Genomic DNA, 20298 nt, shown 5'->3' with positions numbered 1-20298 from the left:
GATAATCAGTAACAGGAGAGGTGACAGTTCTGTGTTGCATTTATAAGAGGGATAATGTATCCAGCTCCTCTCTTTTCACTTTTGCTGCCTCTCCATCCTGTCTATCAAACACCCAACAATTCCAAGGCAGGAACATTCCTCCTCCAAGGCCAAGAAGATGTGGAATCTCAATCACTCTGCTGCTTTCTAGTCATTGTTTGAAGGGCAGAAACTGCCTTTATGTAAGGGCTGGTTTCAGGTGTGGGTAAAACATCTTCATGAAAGTAGTGCTGAAGATAAGCAATGGCTGTGTATAGAAGCAGGGTTATGTCATTCAGGTCAGCACTGCACACTTGATTGGTCATTCTAGAGGTGAACTGATGGTATTATTGAAAATCTTTGTTATACACTCAAGATAGTAGTGTGTCCACAGTCTGTGCTTCCACTGAAGGGCTGGTTTTGTAAGTGCTTCTGTGAAAACTAGAGTATATGCTCTAAAGAAACACAGAAACTCCTCTCCAAATATATGCAAATAAAATACATGAATTTACATTAGAAGCAGAGAAATTGAAATGGAGTATCATTTAAGGCATATATGGCCAAGTGCTAAACTTCCCAAAACATGAGGCAAAGCAGATTCTGTAGTTTCCAGTATTGTTTTAAAAAGAGTTTAATTTAGAAAGAGGATTTACATTTTTTAGAATTTATCATCACTTACTTTGCTTACTTTTTTAAGATGGAAATTTAACAGAGTCTGAAGAATGTTTTGATGCAGAGCATTGCAAGACAGCTGTTTCAAAAGACTGTATCAGTGATGGTTTCTCTCATGACCTGAGAGAAAGTGTCTGTGTCTGCAGGAAACAGGAATCTTAGGAGATGTTTCCTGGAAGCAGGACCTAGAGGAAGTTTGGTAGGGTGAAAGAGAGCATTGCAAACTGCCTGGACTTTTAATTTCTGTTTAGTGTTTTGTATTTTTGTATTTACTACACGTCAAAAGATGTCAGCATCTTCAAAGCTCATCACTATTTTTCCTTTTTTTTCCCCAAAAGATGAAATGTTGGTTTTAAACTCCAGATTTCCTACATATTAGCACTATTTCTTTTCCTTTGGCTTTGTTGAGTTGTAAAACCTTGTGTGGTGGGACAAGTGACTGAACAAATGTTGCTGTGTACACAAGTCAAAGGATCAACAGGACTGTCAAATATCCAGTGTGCTTTAACTGAAATATTAGAATATGTAATACTGTGTTGTTGGGGAAAAGGTACGTGACAACCTTGGGTGCTCATTTACTCGTTTGCTGCAATTCCACTTCAGGGGCTTCATCTTCCTTTTTGGTGTGTGTGGGCTTCAATATGTTGCAGACTGTGATGTGTCTGCCAGGCAGTGTCCATCTGTTTGTGGATGAACATAAATCTCCTAGTGTTGGGGATGGTATATTTTGCTATTAAATTCACTTTCTGATGAAAATTACAGTGCAGTTCTAGAGAGGCACTGCAAGCCCAGGAGATTTGCAACTTGCTGGATGTTCCACTGTGCAAATGCTGTATGTGCCAACCCAGTAACATAAGCACATGAATTTTCCTTAGAGGATGCAGTTTCAGTAGCAGCCTGTCCTTCTGCAGGTTTGATTTAAGTACACTTACTCTGCTTTTTCTAAAATAGCTTCTTGGATAAGAGGTGCTAAGCTCAGTCATGGGATAGATACTCCAGCTGGAAGATAGGCTGTCCAAACGTGATTTGTGTGAATACAGGAATTAAAAGCTGTGGGTGCAAATTTAAAAATGTTCTTATGTTCTTTTAAAATCTTTTCAATAAATAATGAAAATACTTTTTTTTTGTTTCAAAACAAAGTGATATTACTAGGTGAGGATTTTTATTTATGTTGAACATGACCTTCGGTCATTTTTGAGGACTTTTTTTCCTCTAAGGTACCTTTTTGTTAACATATAGAGTCAAAATAGTAAGACTGATATTTAAGGATGAGGATAATAGTTAATTTAGCTGGGGAGGCAGTCTGGGTTTTGATTCCACCTTGCAGCTCAAACATATGATGTAGCATTCCTAAGTTTAGAAACTTGATTTAGCAGGGAGTGCTTTCAGTGTTTTTCCTTAGCAACCCAGCCTACCAAAACACCAGAGCTGCCCTTCCTGCTCGGTACTGAGGAACAGTAGCAAACTCTCCATGGTTTTAAGGTGGAGTTTATAAACAAAAATAGGATAATGAGTCCTGCAATTGTAGGGGATTGGAATTCAGTGGTCAGAGTGTTTTCCAATTACGTATTTCGTTGGTCTTGCACTTTCAGTATGATCCTATATGAGGTTAAGGACTGCACTTAAACTCTAGAGCATCATTTTTGTTTTAAGTAAACTTACCTGAAGAGTATTCATGAAATGGAATTGCTTGTGGTTTTTTTGCTTTTTTTCCTTTGTAGGGGCTGAGCATGCCTCAAGATAGAAGGGGTGCTGGAGGATGCCAGCAGCTGCAAAGGGCTACAGCCATCCTTTGCAGAAGCTGAGAGGGCATTCAGGGAAGGACAACTCCATAGTACTGATTTAGTTCTGATTTTTCTTTAGACATCACTTCTGATTGCTGTGTTAGCTGGACCTTTGATCTTGCTTAGTGCAGAAGTTTGTGTTATGTGTTGCCAGCGAAATGTGTGACATACTCTGCATATCTTTTTCTAAAAAGTAACACTGTTCTGAATTTGGTGCTGATACACAGCCCATTGAGGGGGACAGAGATTTTCTAGAGAGAAGAGAGAACAAATCTTATAAACTTTTATAAACAATTTTAGTGTCTACCTAATTATTAGAAATACTGAACTTTGTGTATGAACCTGGCATAAGAATTCGGTTAAATGCTTGAATGAAAGAAGCAGAAGGAGTTACACATGCAAGCTTGTCATCCCTTACCTGATGCTGTCAGGTTAACTGGGGCTTTCCTTCCCACCTTTGTCACTGTATTAACTGAGACCCGATTTAAACACTGTGCCTCCTTTTGCTTTCACTTCATTAGAATTCTCTGCTTTCTGTTACTTTGTCAGTACATAGTGATTAGCCCCCTCTGAAGCTGTTTATTTACAGGTTCCACAAAACTCCCAGACTGTTGGTCTGCATTCTTTGTACTCTTTGAATGTTGCATAGTGAGTTTCTAGTGTTTCGACTAGAAATGAAATGGGGATTTTAAAATGCCTGTTATATCTTGCATGATTTCTGATTATACTTTAAAAATGTTTTAATATTAAGAATAAGATCTGGCTGGATAGTACTGGATGCAGTGCAGTATGCAGAAGTTAAACACCTTTGCAGGTGTTGGGTCAGAGTCAGTAAAAACAAGCATTAAGTTTTAACTACTGAGTGTATTCCACAGACTTGTTTGACTTCTTAGGATGCAGGTTAACCTAGCTTGAATTCTTGTGCTGTGATGCTGCATTTTTTTGGATGCCACCAAAAAAATAAAAATCCAAGTTCTGCATTTTGCTCTCTTGTATTTTCAAACAGAAATTTGCTGTTTGCTCATTCCCAACCAGTACAAAGTGAATGATACTTGCAATTCACACAAATGTGTTTCAGATGTATTGTGAATTATAGATAATATTAAAAAAAATAGAAGGTTGGGCTTCAGTACATGGAGATGTTTCAGGATAAAGACAAGGAAAAATTTAATCTGCCTGAGAAAGAGGAGTCTTGCAGAAGCTGATCATTGCTTCTTAGCACTTGCCTTTTGTGACAGCTGATGCCCATTTTAGGCCTCAGAGAACACCTGCATGGTTCCCTTAGAGAGATGAGCTGTGTAATCTGGTGAGTGCTAAAGGAATGAGCTCTCCCCGCTGCAGGAGCCTCAGTCTCAGAGGATCAGAGCTGACTGCAGGGTTAGGGAAGCGGGTCACTGGAGTAGAAGGCAAAGAAACTTTCAATGTTTTATTGTAGATCCAGCAGCAAGAGTGGCTGACAATTTGGTGCAGAGCCCAGCACTTCTTTTCACAGCTGTGGACAGTTCAAAGGATAGTAGGTTGTGCTTGTGACACTGGTTGTATAAGCTGTTTGAAAGCTTAAGTTTAGCAGTCCAGAGAGGAAAATTTGTCTTCTGTTGACTGTCAAGAGAATAAGACAGTCTGGCATGCAGTGGGGTGGGAACATGCCTGGATTCTCATGGGAACTGAGAAGGAATTTGTTATAGAGACTTGAGAAAATACAAAAGAGGTCATGTTTTTGAAATGTGGCAAATTGAAAATATCGTGCTAATGCTTTGATAATTTTATTTTAAAATCCAAAACCTGGCATTTCAAGGTATTAAGACTTCATTTGTAGAAGAAGAAGAAGAAATTACTCCTGGGAATAAAAGGGTAAAGTCAATAATGTCAAAAAAGAGTACTGTGCAAGATTTTTTAAGTGGTAAAATATGGTGAGTCCTGTGAGCTGTGGTTCATCCTGTGCCTTTTAGCAGTTTAAACATTTAAAATCTGGGTCTTTACTTTCAGTAGTTGCAATGCTTATGGGAATTTGGAGATGTGCTAATGCAGGCTGTCATTAAATGTTTATTTTGTAAACCTTGGTTGCACTGCTTCTCTGTAACATGGTGTGAGAGCAAGACTTCAACCACTGTAAATCCAGTTTTTGATATTTTGCTTGTATAGAGTCTTATGCTATTAATTTTTTTAACTGTGCTTGTCCTGGCCCTGTACTGGACATCAGCTTTTATAAAATACAATTGTTACTGCTATAAATGTAAATCTCCTGTAGAAGTGAGGTTGGAAAAGGGCATCCTGTTGTCCTAAGTGTTCATGTTGAGTTCTGGTCTTCTGAATGAGAAAGTGGTACAAAAACACTGTTGTAAATGTGGATAGTAAACAGTGAAAATGTTAAATCTAAATTCTTATGTTTCCTCACTTTAAGAGGTGCTCAATAGGTGTGCTACATGTGAAAAATGTCTCTTCCTGTGTCAGGATATCAGTCTTCTCTCTGAGGTTCTGGATGTCAGTCACTCAGAAGTGGAAACCATTAAAAGGTTCCTGCAACCTAATGCCCCCATATGCCTTCTACTTCTTTCTTATTATTTCTACTGTCCTGTCTCACTCTAAACTAAGCACTGAAAACTTGCCTTTGTTCTTTTTGAGATGGAGAGTGGAAAAGAAATGTGAACATGAGAATCCAAGAAAAACTATAAGATATTAAACTGCAGTGAAAATAAAGCAGTTTGGCTAGAGAGTTGATGTCATCTCTATATTGAAACCCAAATTATATATTACTAATATGTGAGTACTTGAAGATAATTCTGAAATTAGGCTGTGCTAGAAGATGAATCTGTGGTAGTGGACTAAAAGCTTCAAGCTTTCTGTTCAGGAAGAGCTGAGCAAGGCAAACCCATGTGGTTCCCTCTGGCAGACATCCTGTTCTGTGTTTAGGGTTGATTCTGCACCCAAATACCAGAGAAAACCATGCAAGTGTACTTCCACGTATTTGGAAGGAAACTCTAACCTTTACTGGTAGAGAAAGGGATTTTTGTTTCATGTTGTTTGTCAGGTGATTTAAGCCTGGATGCTTCTAAAAGGTAATGATGATTGGTTTTTAATTTCTAGGCTGAACCTCCTTCCTCCAGTTGAGCCTAGGGAGGCTGAGTGTCAGGGTAGAAGCAGGATTTCCCAGATCCCTCACTACTGTTCTGTCATTCTTCCAGAGCAGCTGCTTAGAATGCATATCCTGGAGGATTTTGTTCGAGTGAGCTGCTGCTAAGTAGGAGGTCTCTGGGTAACTTTCTATTGTGGCATGCTTTCTCCATCTCTGCAAAAATAGCAGCACTTAGGCAAATTTTACCCAATTTTGGTATTGGTGAGTTAAATTGCTGAAAAGCAATGCAGCTTTTGACAAGTCACACTGCCACTGTGGGTGAAGCATATTTAATAGATGCTGAAGTGAAAGATGTGCATGAAAAAAATGAAACTGCTGTGCTTTGAAATGGCTCAGCATCCTTCACTTTTGAATTAAAGGATTTAGTTCTGGGCTGCTTTTTCAGTCATATCAGAGCTCTGGAGCCTCTTTTTAGGCAGGGTGTATCTTTTACAAATAGAGTATTTTTTTTTCATTGCCAAAGACGTTGTTTGCCATAGAAATTGGGGAGAATATCCAGGTGAGGATATTCTAGTGGTGTTGTGGGGCTGCATGAAGATGAATTCTGAATCCTCAGCTGCCAAAACGGTAAGCTGATCAGGCTTTAGCTGGGATGCTAGCAAAAATTGGAAGATTGTTAATTTTCTAAATGCTGTTCCAATGAATCCTGCCATGAGAAGGAAAACAGAGGGACAACTCTCAATTACAGTCCTGTATCTGTATTTAATATATATTTTTAAAAATAGTTTTAGCAAAGTAACATGTTTGTATTATTTAAATGAGAAATACAGATACGTTTCTGGTTACTGGAAAAATGTAAAAAAGGCATTTTATAGTTTGAATTAATGGTATGCTTTAATTTTAGCACAGCAGAAAAGTTGGATATGGGATCCCTATATCCCATATGGATATCGGTGAAGTTTGGGCTCTAGTGAGGTTCAAAGGGTATGTGTATGGGCAGTATTGACTCTTGACAGCATTTTAGGAAGGTCTGGTTTATGCTAGTTTAGCCTGACTTTACAAGACACCGCCTATGTGCTGCTAGTTGCTTTCCTTGTCTCACAGCTATAGTACTTATGAATATATATTAGGAAATAATGTCCTTCAGGCCATACCAGGGTGCTGAAATGTCCTGTGTATGTGAACTGCTGTTTATTCCAGGTTAGACTTTTCTCTAGACCTTTAAAAAAGAGAAGAGGAACAGACGTTACAGAAGGTTGCAAGGAAATTAAACTTTCTATAGCTTATAAAGAATGTCAGTTTTATTACTTGAGGTGTATGAATTTTATTGTAGTAGCTTTCCTGTGTTAGTTGAACCCTGGAGGTGTTGAAAAGCTGTTTGTTTCAATTTCTCCAAGCTTGTTTTGTCTTTAACTGCTGTATGGTTGAAGAAATTCCTTTTCACCCTAATGCTCACAGTGACTGAAGCAGATAGCTCAGGATAGTGGGGAATACAGAGATCACCCTGGAAAACTCGTGCTGAACAGCTGCCTGTAATTTGTTGTGGCACCTCATAGGACTTGAACTGATAGAGGCAGCTCACGTGGGATGGCAGTTTGTGCTGGTAGAGTGTTTTGGGAACATTTGGTGGGGTACCAAGTATGTGTTTCTAAAGCCACTCTTGTCTTATAGGTGCAAATCTGACTCAAAGGGTGTGTAATTGCTTCTTTCATAAAGGTTTATTTTGTTTTCCAGTGTGTTGTCCAAGCACTTAAATGGCTTATGTTCCAGTTTATAAATAAATACAATCCTTAATCTTGCTTGGTATTACAGCTGTTTCTTTCATTTAAGTATGTTTCCACTTTTTCCAATATTTTTGTTTTACTCTGATTATAAAGCCATGGCAAAGATTTTAGGGCCCTTCCCCATCTCCTTTATTTCTGTATTTTACTCTGTGTGTGTGTGTACTCTATGTGAAGGGGGGTAGCTTGATATATTTTTTCCCCCCCTACCTGTAATTCTCTGATGTTTTGTTTTTGAAAACTTTTTTGTTTGGTTTTTTATAGGCAATTATTGTCAAAACCTGTACTGTTCATTTTATAACACTTTTGGGTTAGTTGATACTGATTCATATGGGTCTTTCTAGCTGTTATTCTGTGAAGTACACTATGGACATAAATAGTGTGTTTGACAAAACTGATTTTCTATGTTCAGTCTGCTTCTGGACCTTCCAGATGTTTCTTTTGAAAGATGTGGCACATGCAGCTCATCTGTGATGATTCTCAGGGAAACTGAGCTTCATTCTCATACTGCAAACACACCACATTTGTAGTCCTGGGCATGAACTTTGCTGTGCAATGGCTAATCATTTTAATACATTTAAAACTACAAACACAAAATCCATCCCAAGGCGTGCTAAACAGAAACTGAATCAGATTACCAGAAGTAATGGAAATAGCAGTCGATTGTTATTTTATAGCAAGGGCCTGCAGGATTTTTAAGGAACCCTCACTTACTAGCATTTAACCTTTTCTTTTAGAAATACTGAGTCCAGCAGTTCTGCAACAGTAAATATTTCGTGGTATTTTCTTGTTATTTAGAAGAGGAGAGAGCTAGGGTATTTCTGGTATTGACAGAATTTAGGAAAATGTCTTGGTTAGCCCTGGAGGTGAATTACTGAAGTGACAGAGGCTGGCTGCTCACAGCCCCCCTTCTTTAGCTCTTTAAAAAAGGAGTGGTTGTCCCTTCAGTCTGTGTTTGAGGAGAAGCCTCTGCAGGTTGTGTCAAGTAGGAGAAGACTCTGGGTCAGTTGCTCTGTGGAAAGGAACAAATAGTTCACCTATTGCTGCTCCTTGTTGCTTCAGACTGAGAGGAGATTGCTGGCTGGAATTCATGGGATTAAGCTATTAGCCCTGCTCAACTCTGTTTTAGCTAAAATGTCCTTAGGCCAGCCTGCTTTACCAACTGGAAAACACTGGAGTGAATAGCTGTTAAATTGAGCTTGAATACCACTATATGACACGATTTGTTCTAGCCATGCTGGGCTTCTTCTTTTAGTGACTTTTTCTGGCCTTTTTGAGTTACAAGTGCAGTGAGTTTAGACAAACTGTCAGCTGTAATTCAAAGGATAATTTAATTTTAGTGTGTTTTAGTTTTTTGCCACACCACTGACTTTAGGCTTAATGGTTAAGTAACTGCTTATGCTGTACATTCAAAAGGTTTTAGAGCACCTAATTTGGGCTTCTGTCCTGAATTTCCTTCTGTGATATAGTCTCCCTATCCACTGATTATGCATGAAGAGACTGAAAACATACTGTGATACCCTTATAGATTTTTAAATTTCTACTAGACAAGTGTACTTTTGATAGAGAGGAGTATTTTTATATGTGATTTTAGCTTTCCAAAATAAGCAGAAGGGATCAGTATCTAATAGAAGAGATATTTGTGAAATAGCTTGAGCAGTTGCTCAAGAGTACTTTGCATTGTAGCTATAGGAAGAAACTTGATTATATTGTGTGACCTTAAAGTGACTGGTATAGTTTCTTTAAGATTTACATCTGGAGCAACAAATAATCAATGCAAATGGAAGGAACTAAGCATAAGTTAAGTAATGCTGACTCAGATAAGTATCTGTTATCATATCTATGTTTAATGCATTATTTTTAATGTAAAATATTCTGAGTTGAAAGTAACTCATCAGGATTGTTGAGTCCAACTCCTGGCCCTGTGCAAGATGCCCCAAGAATCACCATGTGCCTGAGAGCATTGGAATTCTTACCTTTACTCTTTGAATGTAAAATGTCAGAAACTACTCTTTGAATGTCAAACATCAGAAACCCAGAATTTTAGGGGGTTTTGTTTGGGGCTTTTATTTGTTGCTGTTCTTTTTTTTTTTTTTTTTAATTTAATCTAATTTATTGCTTCCATTTCTTCTATTGCTGTAATACACAATTCATGAGGAAGTGATTGGTTTGTAGCAGATGAAGTTTACAGTTTTTGGGGTTTCTGGTCAATGTCTGTAGTTTTGTACTTCCAGTGTAGGTGCTCTGTTTTTTGTTTGAGTTATGTAGATAATAGTTAGGGCCTATGTGTTAATCATAATCATCACATAAATGTTAAATTTAACTAGAGTTGTTTGCTAAATACCTTTAAGGATGGAGAAAGCTTTCAAAGAAAACTTTTAAAAGAAAAATATTTTACAGTGAGGGAATCGGTGAATAGTAACAGCGATTATGCAATTTGTATTTTAAAGTAGATTATTAGTACCTATGACTTGTGTTGAGAGCAATTCAACATTACCTATAAAAGGGTGTTGTCATGTCTTTCCTTCTGAATTTCTTGTCAATGCTTGCTTTTAGTAACATTTATGTAGATAAGTGAAACTTCCTTTATCTAAATGAAGAATTATATTGAAGGCATTAATGTTATTATTTGCACTTTGCACCTCACTTCATGTTATTTACTGATTGCTATTTGACTCCAAAATGTCTCACCAATCCTTAGTCCATGGCATTTGAGTGTAAAAGTTATTATTCTGTGTCTAGCCTTGTTTCCTTGGAAAGATGCAGATTGCAGTCTGGCCAGAAAACTGAGTCAATTTAGCCAAAATGAAGAGTGTATATAGAGAGTTTGAAAAAAATGAAATAATTGTAGGTAAGAAATGTTTCTATTGTTGTTACTGTTATTGTAAGTGGTTTCCTTTTGTCCATTTTTTTTCTTTTATTGTCTTCCAGGACAGAATAAGGAACTGCATTCCTTGGGTTCTTTCTGGTATTTTATTGATCGTTACAAAAAATACTGTGTCTGAATTGAGTTTTTCAAAAGTGCAAGATCAGAAATAAAAAATAAACGTGAAAGTTGTTTAGAGCTAAGCGCAAGCAATTGGTGTGAGAAAGCCAAATAGTCTTTTTAATGTGCATCTTTGAGCACTTCCAAGTATTTTGCAAGATAGTGTTTAATAATAGAACTTGCCTGGAGCATGTAATCTATGTTTTTGGTGTTGAACATGGCCATTAGGGCATTTCTTGCAACAGTTCTCTCTTGTTATACTTTGAATAATAAATTAGTACACGAAGTGGTTGAAATGACACTACTTGCCAAACCTGCATGAGCAATTTACTAACAGAAGCCAAGAGGAAAATGCTTTTAGATGTTAACTGTCTTAGCTAAAATCTTGACTTTTGTCTCTTTCTGTCATGCTTGTCAATAGATTTTTGTACAAGAATTAACAGATTTTGCCCATCAGTTAGTCTGATTCTTGCTTCTGGCCATAAAAAATTTTGTGCAGTTGCTTCAATGTTCGTGTCAGTCCTGGCTGATCCAGTGTACCAACTTCATCCCTCAGGCTTTGTCCCGTTGTCTGTGCATAAGATTGTATTTGAAGTAAAAAATTCTTAAAGCAAAATATAATTTTGTCACTAGTATTGTGGTCTCCTATAGCAGGCATAAAATGTATGGGATTAGTAGATGGATAAATGTTTTATTCCTTGTTTTCAGACAACCTGGGTTCAGAGCATCTAAAGATTAAGCAAAGCCTAGCTTTTGATTCAAGTTTGGCTTCAGTCTTGAAAATGTAAGGTTCTCTGCTCTCTGTTTTGAGTGTCAGAATAGGCACCAAACTGAACTATATTAAAATTGGAGTGAGCAAGCAGAAAAGCAAGAATGGAAAAGGGATGAGAAAGAGGAATGGAAGATACTGTATTATTTGTTTCCTATTATCACATGTAACTGCAGGAGTAAACTAGGCTTACATTGAGGAGCTGGATTAGTGCCAACTCAAGTAACTGTAGGAGTATGATAGGTGAGGCACACTAAAGGAAAAGTAATTATTAAATCTATGGAAAAATTAAGAACTGTGTCCTGTTAAGCAAGATCTCAATAAAGACTGTACAGGTAGACAAAATCAAAAATTAATAAACTAGTATATATGGGTAGATTTGGGTATCTGTGGCCTCTTGTTGTTTCCCAACCTATCTCAGCTGTTTCTGCATAATTTGGGACTGAATATGAAGAGTCTTTGATAGGTGCAAGAGAGATCCTTCTTCTTTTCCTCGTTCCACAGAGGTGTGCTGGATGTCAGCTGTGTGCATGGTGCAGGGCATGTGGCCTGTACCTTCAGAAGTTTATACTCTGCATCTGGGAAGTTGGATCACCCTTTGGAGGAAGGTGAATTTCATCCGGGCTGAGGTTATATTTAGAGCAGGAAGCCTCTCTCAAGTCTAGGGTGTCTCTTCTGTTGAATGTCAACTGGATACTTGTACAGAAGACTAAAAATTAATTGTGAACATAACAACTGTTATATCTTGCATTACTCACAGCAGACAGGTTTGCTTTTGGTATTCCCATGAATTTTCCTTTCCTCATCTGTGTGTTTAATTTGTTTTTTCTATTTATTTTGTTGCTGTTCATTGCAATGTCTGTAGAATCATAGAATTTATGAAAAGACCTTTAAGATCATAAAGTCCAGCTATTAATCTGACACTGCCAGATCCACCACTAAACTGTGTCCCTGAATGCCACAGCTGAAAGGTTTTGAAAATACATCCAGCACTGGTGACTCTACCACTTCCTTAGGCAGCCTGTTCCAATGCTTAACAACTCTTCCCATGAAAAAAATTTTCTTATATTCATCCTAAACCTCCCTGGTGCAACTTGAGGCTATTTCCTCTCTTTTTCATATGGGAGAAGAGAGTGACTCTCACCTCACTACAGCCTCCTTTCAGGTAATTGTAGGGAGCAATAAGGTCTCCTCTGAGTCTCCTTTTCTCCAGGCTGAACAACCCCAGCTCCATCAAATCCTCCAGAGCCTTTTCCAGCTCCACTGCCCTTCTCTGGACATGCTCCAGCACCTCAATATCCATCTTGTATTGGGGAGCCCAAAACTGGCCTCAGGATTCCAGGTGCAGCCTCACCAGTGCCCAGTACAGGGGGACAATCCCTGCCCTGGTCCTGCTGGCCACACCATTTCTGATCCAAGCCAGGATGTCACTGGCCTTCCTGGGCACACCTGGCTCATGTTCAGCTGCTGTCAACCAGCACCCCGAGGTCCTTTCTCACAGGGCCACTCTCCAGCCGTTCTGTCCCCAGGCTGTGGCACTGCCTGTGATTGTTGTGACCCAGATGCAGGACCCAGCACTTGGCCTTGTTGAGCCTTATACTGCTGGCCTTGGTCCATCAGTCCAGCCTGTCCAGATCCCTCTGCAGACCCTTCCTGCCCTCCAGCACATCAACACTCCCACCCAACTTGGTGTCACCTGCAAATTGACTGTGGGTGCCATCGATCCCTTTATACAGATCATTGATAATATTAGCAAACAGGAGTGTCCCCATTACAGCCCTGGGGAGCACATTTGTGACTTGTTACATGGATGTAACTCCATTCCCCACCACTCTCTGGGCTTGGCCATCCAGCCAGATTTTTTACCCAGCTATTTGTAAACTGATCCAAGCCACAAGCGGCCAGTTTCTGCAGGAGAATGCTGTGGGAAAACATGTCAAAGGCTTCACTGAAGTCCAGGTCAGCACAGTGACAGCCTTTCCCTTGTCAACTAAGTTGGTCACACCATCAGCTCCATGACCATTGCTGGCACCAAGGTCAGAGTGACAGGCCTGTAGTTCCCCAGGCTCTTGTGGATGGGGATACATTTGCTGCCCTCCAGTCACCTGGGACTTCCCCAGTTAGCCAGGGCTGCTGGTAAATGATAGAGAAGTGGCTCTGTGAGCACTGCTGTCAGCTGCCCCAGTACCGTTGGGTGGATCCCTTCCAGCCACAGGCACTTGTGCTTGTCTAAGGGGTGTAGCAGGTTGCTGACCATTTCCTCTTGGATTACCTTGGTTCCCCTATTTGGAACAGAGCAGCTCTGCAGCTCTCACCCTCTCACACTGAGCATCACTGATTGCTCTTGTAAGCAAATCAGAATGAAACATGTTGATCCAACATCCTGCACAAGTCATTACTGAGAATTGGCATTTTTTCTGTTTGCAGATTCAGAAGGCAAATATTTTAAAGGAACGATCAAAATGTTATTTATTAATGTTAGGGTTAACTGTTCATTCTTTCTGTTCCTTTAACTTCTTGACCATTGGGAGCAACCTGCAAGATAAAAACTGAGTGTAAGATCTGTTCAGCTGTAAGTTCATGTACATACTTGTAATTGCTTGTGTTGCAAAATTAAAAAACAAAATAAGTATTTTTTTGTTTTAAAAAAGCAGATACCACCCCCAGCCTTCCAAGTACAGAGTTCTGACATTCTACCCACTATAATTTTCTAGGAAATTCATTGTAAATAAATAAAATAGCAGGTCTCCCAAATCGTTCCATCTTTTATTAATAATTCTATTCTTTAACTTATTTAGTAAAATAAATGGTATTGAATGTTTTTTTTCTCACAGTCAAACAGATCACTGGACATTTTTGCATCACTTGTGATGCTTTTGAGAGATATGTGATATACTTGAAAAAGATGCTGAGAGTCTTTCTTGACAGTGTAAGACAGCAGCATTTGTAATTCTTCAAGAATCTGTAGAAACACAGGGCTTACCTTTGTTATTGACCTGGGATAGTTGAAAAAGAAACAGACTGGAGAGACAGTGACACTGTTGATTATGCTGCTGGGGGGAAGCATATCAAAAGCTGTATAGAAAAGATTTGGGGGTTTAGATGAGATTAAGGACTGCTCTGTAGAGCAGAGTATAGGAAGAATATGTTTGTGCTGCTTGTTAATGCAAGAAGTGAATAAAAACTGAAAAAAGTCATTAATGGGGCTTGCTTTCAGATTCATCTTGTTGAAAATACAGTTTAAAGAGTAGGTCTTTCACTGACTGTTCACATCTGGGATATGCATAATAAAAATAGCTGCTGTTGAAGCCAGTGGTGCAATCTGTTATGCCATGAAGAGATTAAGACTTTACAATTCAGTTAAGTAGAGACATTGCTTCACGAAAGTCACTATATGTAGGTCATGAATTTTTAGTGTATTCAAAGGCTCTTTGTGTTTGGGAAGTGTGATCTGCATCTTGTTCTACAGCCTGTGAGTTTCTAAAGAAATTCTTATTAGGTCTGCTTCTTTATTTTTGTTCTGTGGTGATTTTTGGTTGGGGTTTTTTTTTGTGTGCATGGGTTTGTGTGCTCTCCTTCTATGTCTGGAAAACTGTGTCTGTTCTTCCAGCATTTAATTGATGTTTTCCTATTGCCTTGGGTACTTTCTGCCCTGTGTATAAACTGTCACGCTGTCTCTGACTGATTTCTGCAGTTTTTTAAGAAAAGAAATCACTAGAAATGTCTTTCAAAAGGCTTTTGGCCGAACTTAAATCCATATTCCTGAGCTTCAACTTCACTGATTAAATATTTATAGCTATGATTTATTGACATTGGAAGAGCTTTGGCATGAATAAAAGGAAGTGGAAGTGCAGTGGGGACTCTGGCAGTTGTGTGAGTTGTGTTAATATTGGTTGACACAGGCTGTGTTGGTTGTGCTTGTTTTTTAATTTCTCCATGGTGTTACAGCAATACTTTATTCCAGGTGCTACTATTAGAAACAAGTCCAAGCATATATTTATGTACTTCAGAAATGAGTTTGTTTTAATTTGCTTGCATTTTAATTCTCTTGTCAAGAGTTTTAACTGCTCAATATGTTGTCCACTGTCTAGGGAGACCCCTAAGCTTTCCGGTACTATAAATTACTGGACACAATTAACTAAGAAGTGTTTTGTATTTGTATTAATTTTTTGCTTTGTGTTTGTTTCGATTTTTTTAGGTGCATTTTCCAGACACAGAGAGAGCAGAATGGCTCAACAAGGTAAGGAGAAGCATTGCTCCCAAATGGGAAGGGACAGGAGGGAAAGCTGAGATTAAAATAAAAGGTGAGGCAAGAATCTGAGAACAAGAGTAGTTTTAACTTTTTTCTTTATGCATTTGGTTGTTGATCCAGTTAGTCACAAGAAAGATTAAATTTAGTTTCATGGTTCTGAAATTACGAGTTTTATGAATGATTTAAAGTGGCATTATAGTAATGACAGCTATAATTGTGTGGAAGTCATAGCAGCTGTAAACAAAATCATTAATTTTCTACTTGTCTAGGATACTTTCCAGTTACTGTAGGTTCCTGACCTACAATCTAAAAATAAATGAAATTTGCAGTTTTGATTTGTGTGTGTGATAATCTAAGATATAAATCTATGCAGCTTACTTTTTAAAAATAATCTTTCATTCAAAGAGCATAGGAGAACATGAATTAATTGGAAAATAGTAAGAAAAAAAGCAATATAGAATTTATTTTTTCAGATAGAAAATTCAGATGCAATGAATTTTTGATTGCTTTACATTTATAACTTACTCATGTATTCAAGAACTGTACTTACATGTAGATTTTTTTTTTTCTCCTTAGACTGTAAAACAGATGTGGCCTTTTATTTGCCAATTCATTGAGAAACTCTTCCGAGAAACCATAGAACCAGCAGTAAGAGGAGCAAACAACCACCTCAGTACCTTCAGTTTTACAAAGATTGATATTGGTCATCAGGTCAGTGTGTGGTGAAGTTTTTTAAGAAGCCCTGTTGTACATAACCTTTCCATGTAGCATGTTCAAATCTACACAGAAATATTTCTCTGGGACACTTGGTCATAAGCCTGATTCTGATTTCTGTTGTGATATTAAAATGTGTGAGTTTTTTAGCAGAGGCTTTTTTGCATTTCCTGGGATCTATGCTTCAGAAATTTGACTGAGGATTTGGAGATGACTCAGTGTAGTACTGCCTGGTCACATGAAGAGCTCACAGCAATGTGACTTTAATATTGCTCATGCAATGCTTTACATTAAATGAGCAGGGACCATTATCCTTTAGCCAGATGATCCAAGTGCAGTTTTCTTGTGCATGCACTTCTGATCCTGTTATATGTGCAGTCAGTGAAAGGCTGCTGGCTTGGCTTTTCAAGGACTGCACATAACACAGTATCCAGGGGCATACAGATGTTTGTCTTCTGTCCCTTCTTGTGGAAGAAGGAAGGGGTCTCATTCCTGCAGGAGAGCCTGTTTGACCAGTGCAAGCTGAGAACGATTCCCTCTGCTTGCAGCAATTGTCCCTGCATTAACCAGAACTTTACTGCTTTGAGATGCAGTTTAACAGCTTTTGTTTGAAGTTGTCTTTTGTGTTTCTATCGCTTGTCATAAATGGAATCTCAAGTAAGGATTTAATAATCAACACCCTCACATACCCCCAAATGTTAGGAAACCTGAAATTAATTTTCAGGTGTTTTAGAGGGGAATTGCTTTTCCTCTCTTTGTGACTCTATTTCATGTAGGTTACAGTTCATTATGCTTTACTGCACCTTTTGTGTGTTGGGTTTATTGCTTTTTCAAATTGTAAATCCTTTTACACAGGACCTTTGTCCTGCCCTGGATATATTTGTATTACAGACCATAGCGTTCCTTTTAAGCTATACTAATTCTAAGTCAGATTTAGACTAGCTCCCAGAACTCTGTATGGTTCTGCAGCTGGATTGAGTGACCTTGGACATGACAAACAGCTATTCATACTTTATATTGCAGCCTTGATTGAGCTGCACAGCTCCAACACACCAGTGAAATTTTGATTTTACACAAATTATCAAAAAGGTGTAAATAGAAATCTTGAAATTTTTCAGGAAAGGAAAAACTTAAAAATGAGGTTGTTAGTCATCCTGTCCTGCCTAATGTTTGATGAATGTTTGAGGCTTGAGTGTGTGATTGATATGTGTTAATTCTGTATGAGGAGGGGAGAGTGTGAGCACAGTGATTTAGAGAGACAGCACAGAGTGGTTTACACAACTTCTTATGGGAATTACAGATTCTTTTCCGTCTATTCTCACTAAATTCCACTTAAGGCAACTGTCTTTTTGTGAACTAAATTTAGCTTGTGGTTGTATTTACACAGGAAAGAATGCTTTGGGAGTATTAGACATACACCTCTACAGAGAAATCAGATGCTTATGCAGGGGAGAGGGAAAGCTTGATTATTAAATAGTTCGTAAATCTTGTAGTTTAGTGGTCTATACCCAGGGTAATAGCCAGAAGGATTGTGGCTAATTGGATCCCAGCAAGGTAATTTTTACCCTTGAAATAAGAATTTGAACTAAATTGATAGCCTTACTCCACACCTTCTAATGTTTATAGTAAGTGCTTAACCTCAGACATGAACATGCCTGTGTTCACCTTTATTTCAAAATTAAGAGCTTAATTAATGTACTTCTGTAGAAGAATCCAACTTTTACTTGCTTCATTGTTCCAGCCTCTGAGGATAAATGGTGTAAAAGTGTACACGGAAAATGTGGACAAAAGGCAGATCATTTTGGATCTTCAAATCAGGTAAACTTTATTACTATATTACAATGGGATCCATGCTTTATAACCTGCACATTGTTTGATTTGACAATTATGTTGGTCTGAAAGGAGAATTACTTCATTATGCAAATGTACTTAGTTCTAATTGTGTATGAATGAAGGAAGAAACTGCATTCCATAAATAGTATTTATCTGAGGGGAATGGAATAGCAACTCTATGTGATTGTGTCATTAAAGTCATGCTTGTTAATAAAAAAATACTTTCCAAAGATAAAGCACTACCTTTGACTTTGTTCTTAATAGTAATATTTAATAGTATTAGTATTTTGCCATCAATTGTAGTCTGAAATCTAAGACATAAGATTTTTTTGTTTTTTTACTTTTCTGTTACTTAGATTTTTTTTTAATAAACATAGTATTATTAAAAAAAATGATAGCTACAGAAGAATTTATGTTTACTTTACCAGAATAAATCTGTGTATTATAAAATGCCAGAATGACTGTGCTCCATTGCTTCAGGTTTCTTTGCCATGTCATCATGACCCCTTTTATGTAGGTTTCTCAGTAGGTCTACCCTACACTTACCTAAGTCATTCTCAACACAGTCTGCAGTTGCAGAATTTTTTTGGAAGTTCAGTCAGTGAACCCAGCAATGCTTTTATAATTGACCATTATAGGTCTGCGTTACCGTGGCTGCTTTTGCCTGTTTGTGGGTTATGGAAAGGCCAAATTTGTCAGTCATTGACAGCCCAGCAGAGCAGCCTCCTGTGTTCCTCACTGCTTCCCTGGCAGCAGCCAGGAGGGTCACCAGGCATCTCCACTTCAGAGGCACTTCCAAAATTTGCACGTGGTTATTGTTAAATTTGAATTATTTGCCTAAAGCTCAGGTGTGCTGAAGCCTTTGCTGCTTTGGCAGAGGTGGCAGGCCCCAGAGTGATAAGAGCAAAGGCTGCTGTCTCCTTCCCTGGGTTCCAGAGCAGGTGGGAGCTACAGCTGTGAGCAGAGCCCAGTCTTCATTGAATTGAATCACTTTATTTCTATAGGAAAAAGCTGTCCAAATCAGGGATTGGTGTTGCTGGACAAAATCCAGCAGGATTGATTCTTGAGAGCTTTTTTCACTGGATGAAAGTGTTAGCCCTGATGGAGCAACTTCCTTGAGATTTCTCTTTGTTGCCACTTTCAGCAGCAGCTGGGAGAGCAGCCTCACCTCTTCAGTGATAAGCCCTCAGGAAAACAATCTTGTCTGACCAAACAGCACAGAGAAATTGTTTTTGAGAAGCTGTTTCTGTTCCAAGAGCACTTTTTCCATTTAAGGCAGAACTATTCTCAGGAAGACAGAGCAAATCTAGTATTTATTTATTTTTTAAAAAAATTCTGCTCATCCTCATGAAGTAAATAAAAGTAAAAAGGCCAGTGGGCTTGTATAAAAATTTCAGGAATAATGCCCTAGTACATAGACCTGAAGGAAATCTTTACTCATATGTCTCATTGTATTACCTTGCAACCTGCTTAGAGAAGTGGTAGACAGCTGCAATAGAATCCAGTCTAAAAGGCTGAAAGAAATTCCTTAAAGTGATTTAAATGACAATGATTGTGCTGGGTCAGCTGGGTGCCTGTTGAGCCCAGCAGCCTGTCCCGACTGCCAGTGGCACAGGCTTCCAGGAAGAACATGGAAACGAGAGCTCTGGAGTGACTATCACAGCTTTGGGAATTAAAGCTTAGACAAAACCATCATCAAAGGAAGTCCTGTTTCATATTTAAGACTTGTCCTTGGCACCTCATTCAGAAAGGGCTCTTTTTCAAAGGCTTTTAGTATGCAAGTTTAAGACAGAGAGCCCCCCTGGCCCCCTGTACCAGTTGTTACTGTTTGATGTTTGATTTATATACCCTCTGAGATTCTTATCACTGGGATTGTCTCAGTTGTAGCAGGAAGAGTAAGTGTCTCTTGGTACATTTAGATACAGAGTTAAATACAGATACCAACCCTAAATTATATCTTATATTGCAGTTTTGCAAGATTATAAAGAACAGTCTCACTGCTGGAGACAAGTCCATCCTTTGGAATATTCATCCCTGTAGATTTTAATCTCCTGTTAAATTAGTTTGTTATAATTTTAATTTATTTCTAGTTTTAAAGTTAGGAGCTTTCTATAAGCCCTTCATTCTCTAAATGCAATGTAGAAGGATCTCTCAAACAACCTCTCTAAACATTCATAGGAATAGTGTAGGAAGCCAAGCCCTGTGGGGTGTGTGGCGAGGGAAGGAAGGAAAGATTTTATTTATGTATTTTTTCAGTTTAAAGTACATTAATTCTTTTAAGAATCCCCTTTTATCTGCAGTTTCACTATTGTGGCTTCTTTTAGCCCTTTTTACTGTCAGTTGTTTGTGGCGGGGTGTGTGCATTTGCTTTGGACCTTCCATAGTGCATTTAAATAGTTTCAATGTGTCTCCAAAA

General features: G+C 38.3%; 1 protein-coding gene across 3 annotated transcripts in view; it reads left to right on the top strand.

Annotated features, from left to right (window-relative positions):
* ESYT2 (extended synaptotagmin 2) overlaps positions 1-20298 on the top strand; it is an 80827-nt gene that overhangs the window by 15364 nt on the left and 45165 nt on the right. For all 3 annotated transcript variants that reach the window (XM_014872240.2, XM_014872239.2, XM_088159114.1), the window contains exons 2-4: positions 15282-15323; positions 15912-16046; positions 17791-17867. In XM_014872240.2, the coding sequence (XP_014727726.1) occupies positions 15282-15323; positions 15912-16046; positions 17791-17867 (254 nt within the window). The remainder of the gene's footprint in view (positions 1-15281; positions 15324-15911; positions 16047-17790; positions 17868-20298) is intronic.

This window comes from Sturnus vulgaris, chromosome 1 (genome assembly GCF_052056855.1).
Source record: "Sturnus vulgaris isolate bStuVul1 chromosome 1, bStuVul1.hap1, whole genome shotgun sequence".
Taxonomy (NCBI): domain Eukaryota; kingdom Metazoa; phylum Chordata; class Aves; order Passeriformes; family Sturnidae; genus Sturnus; species Sturnus vulgaris.
Note: the sequence above shows the minus strand (reverse complement) of the source record. Positions and strands in the feature narration are given on the sequence as shown.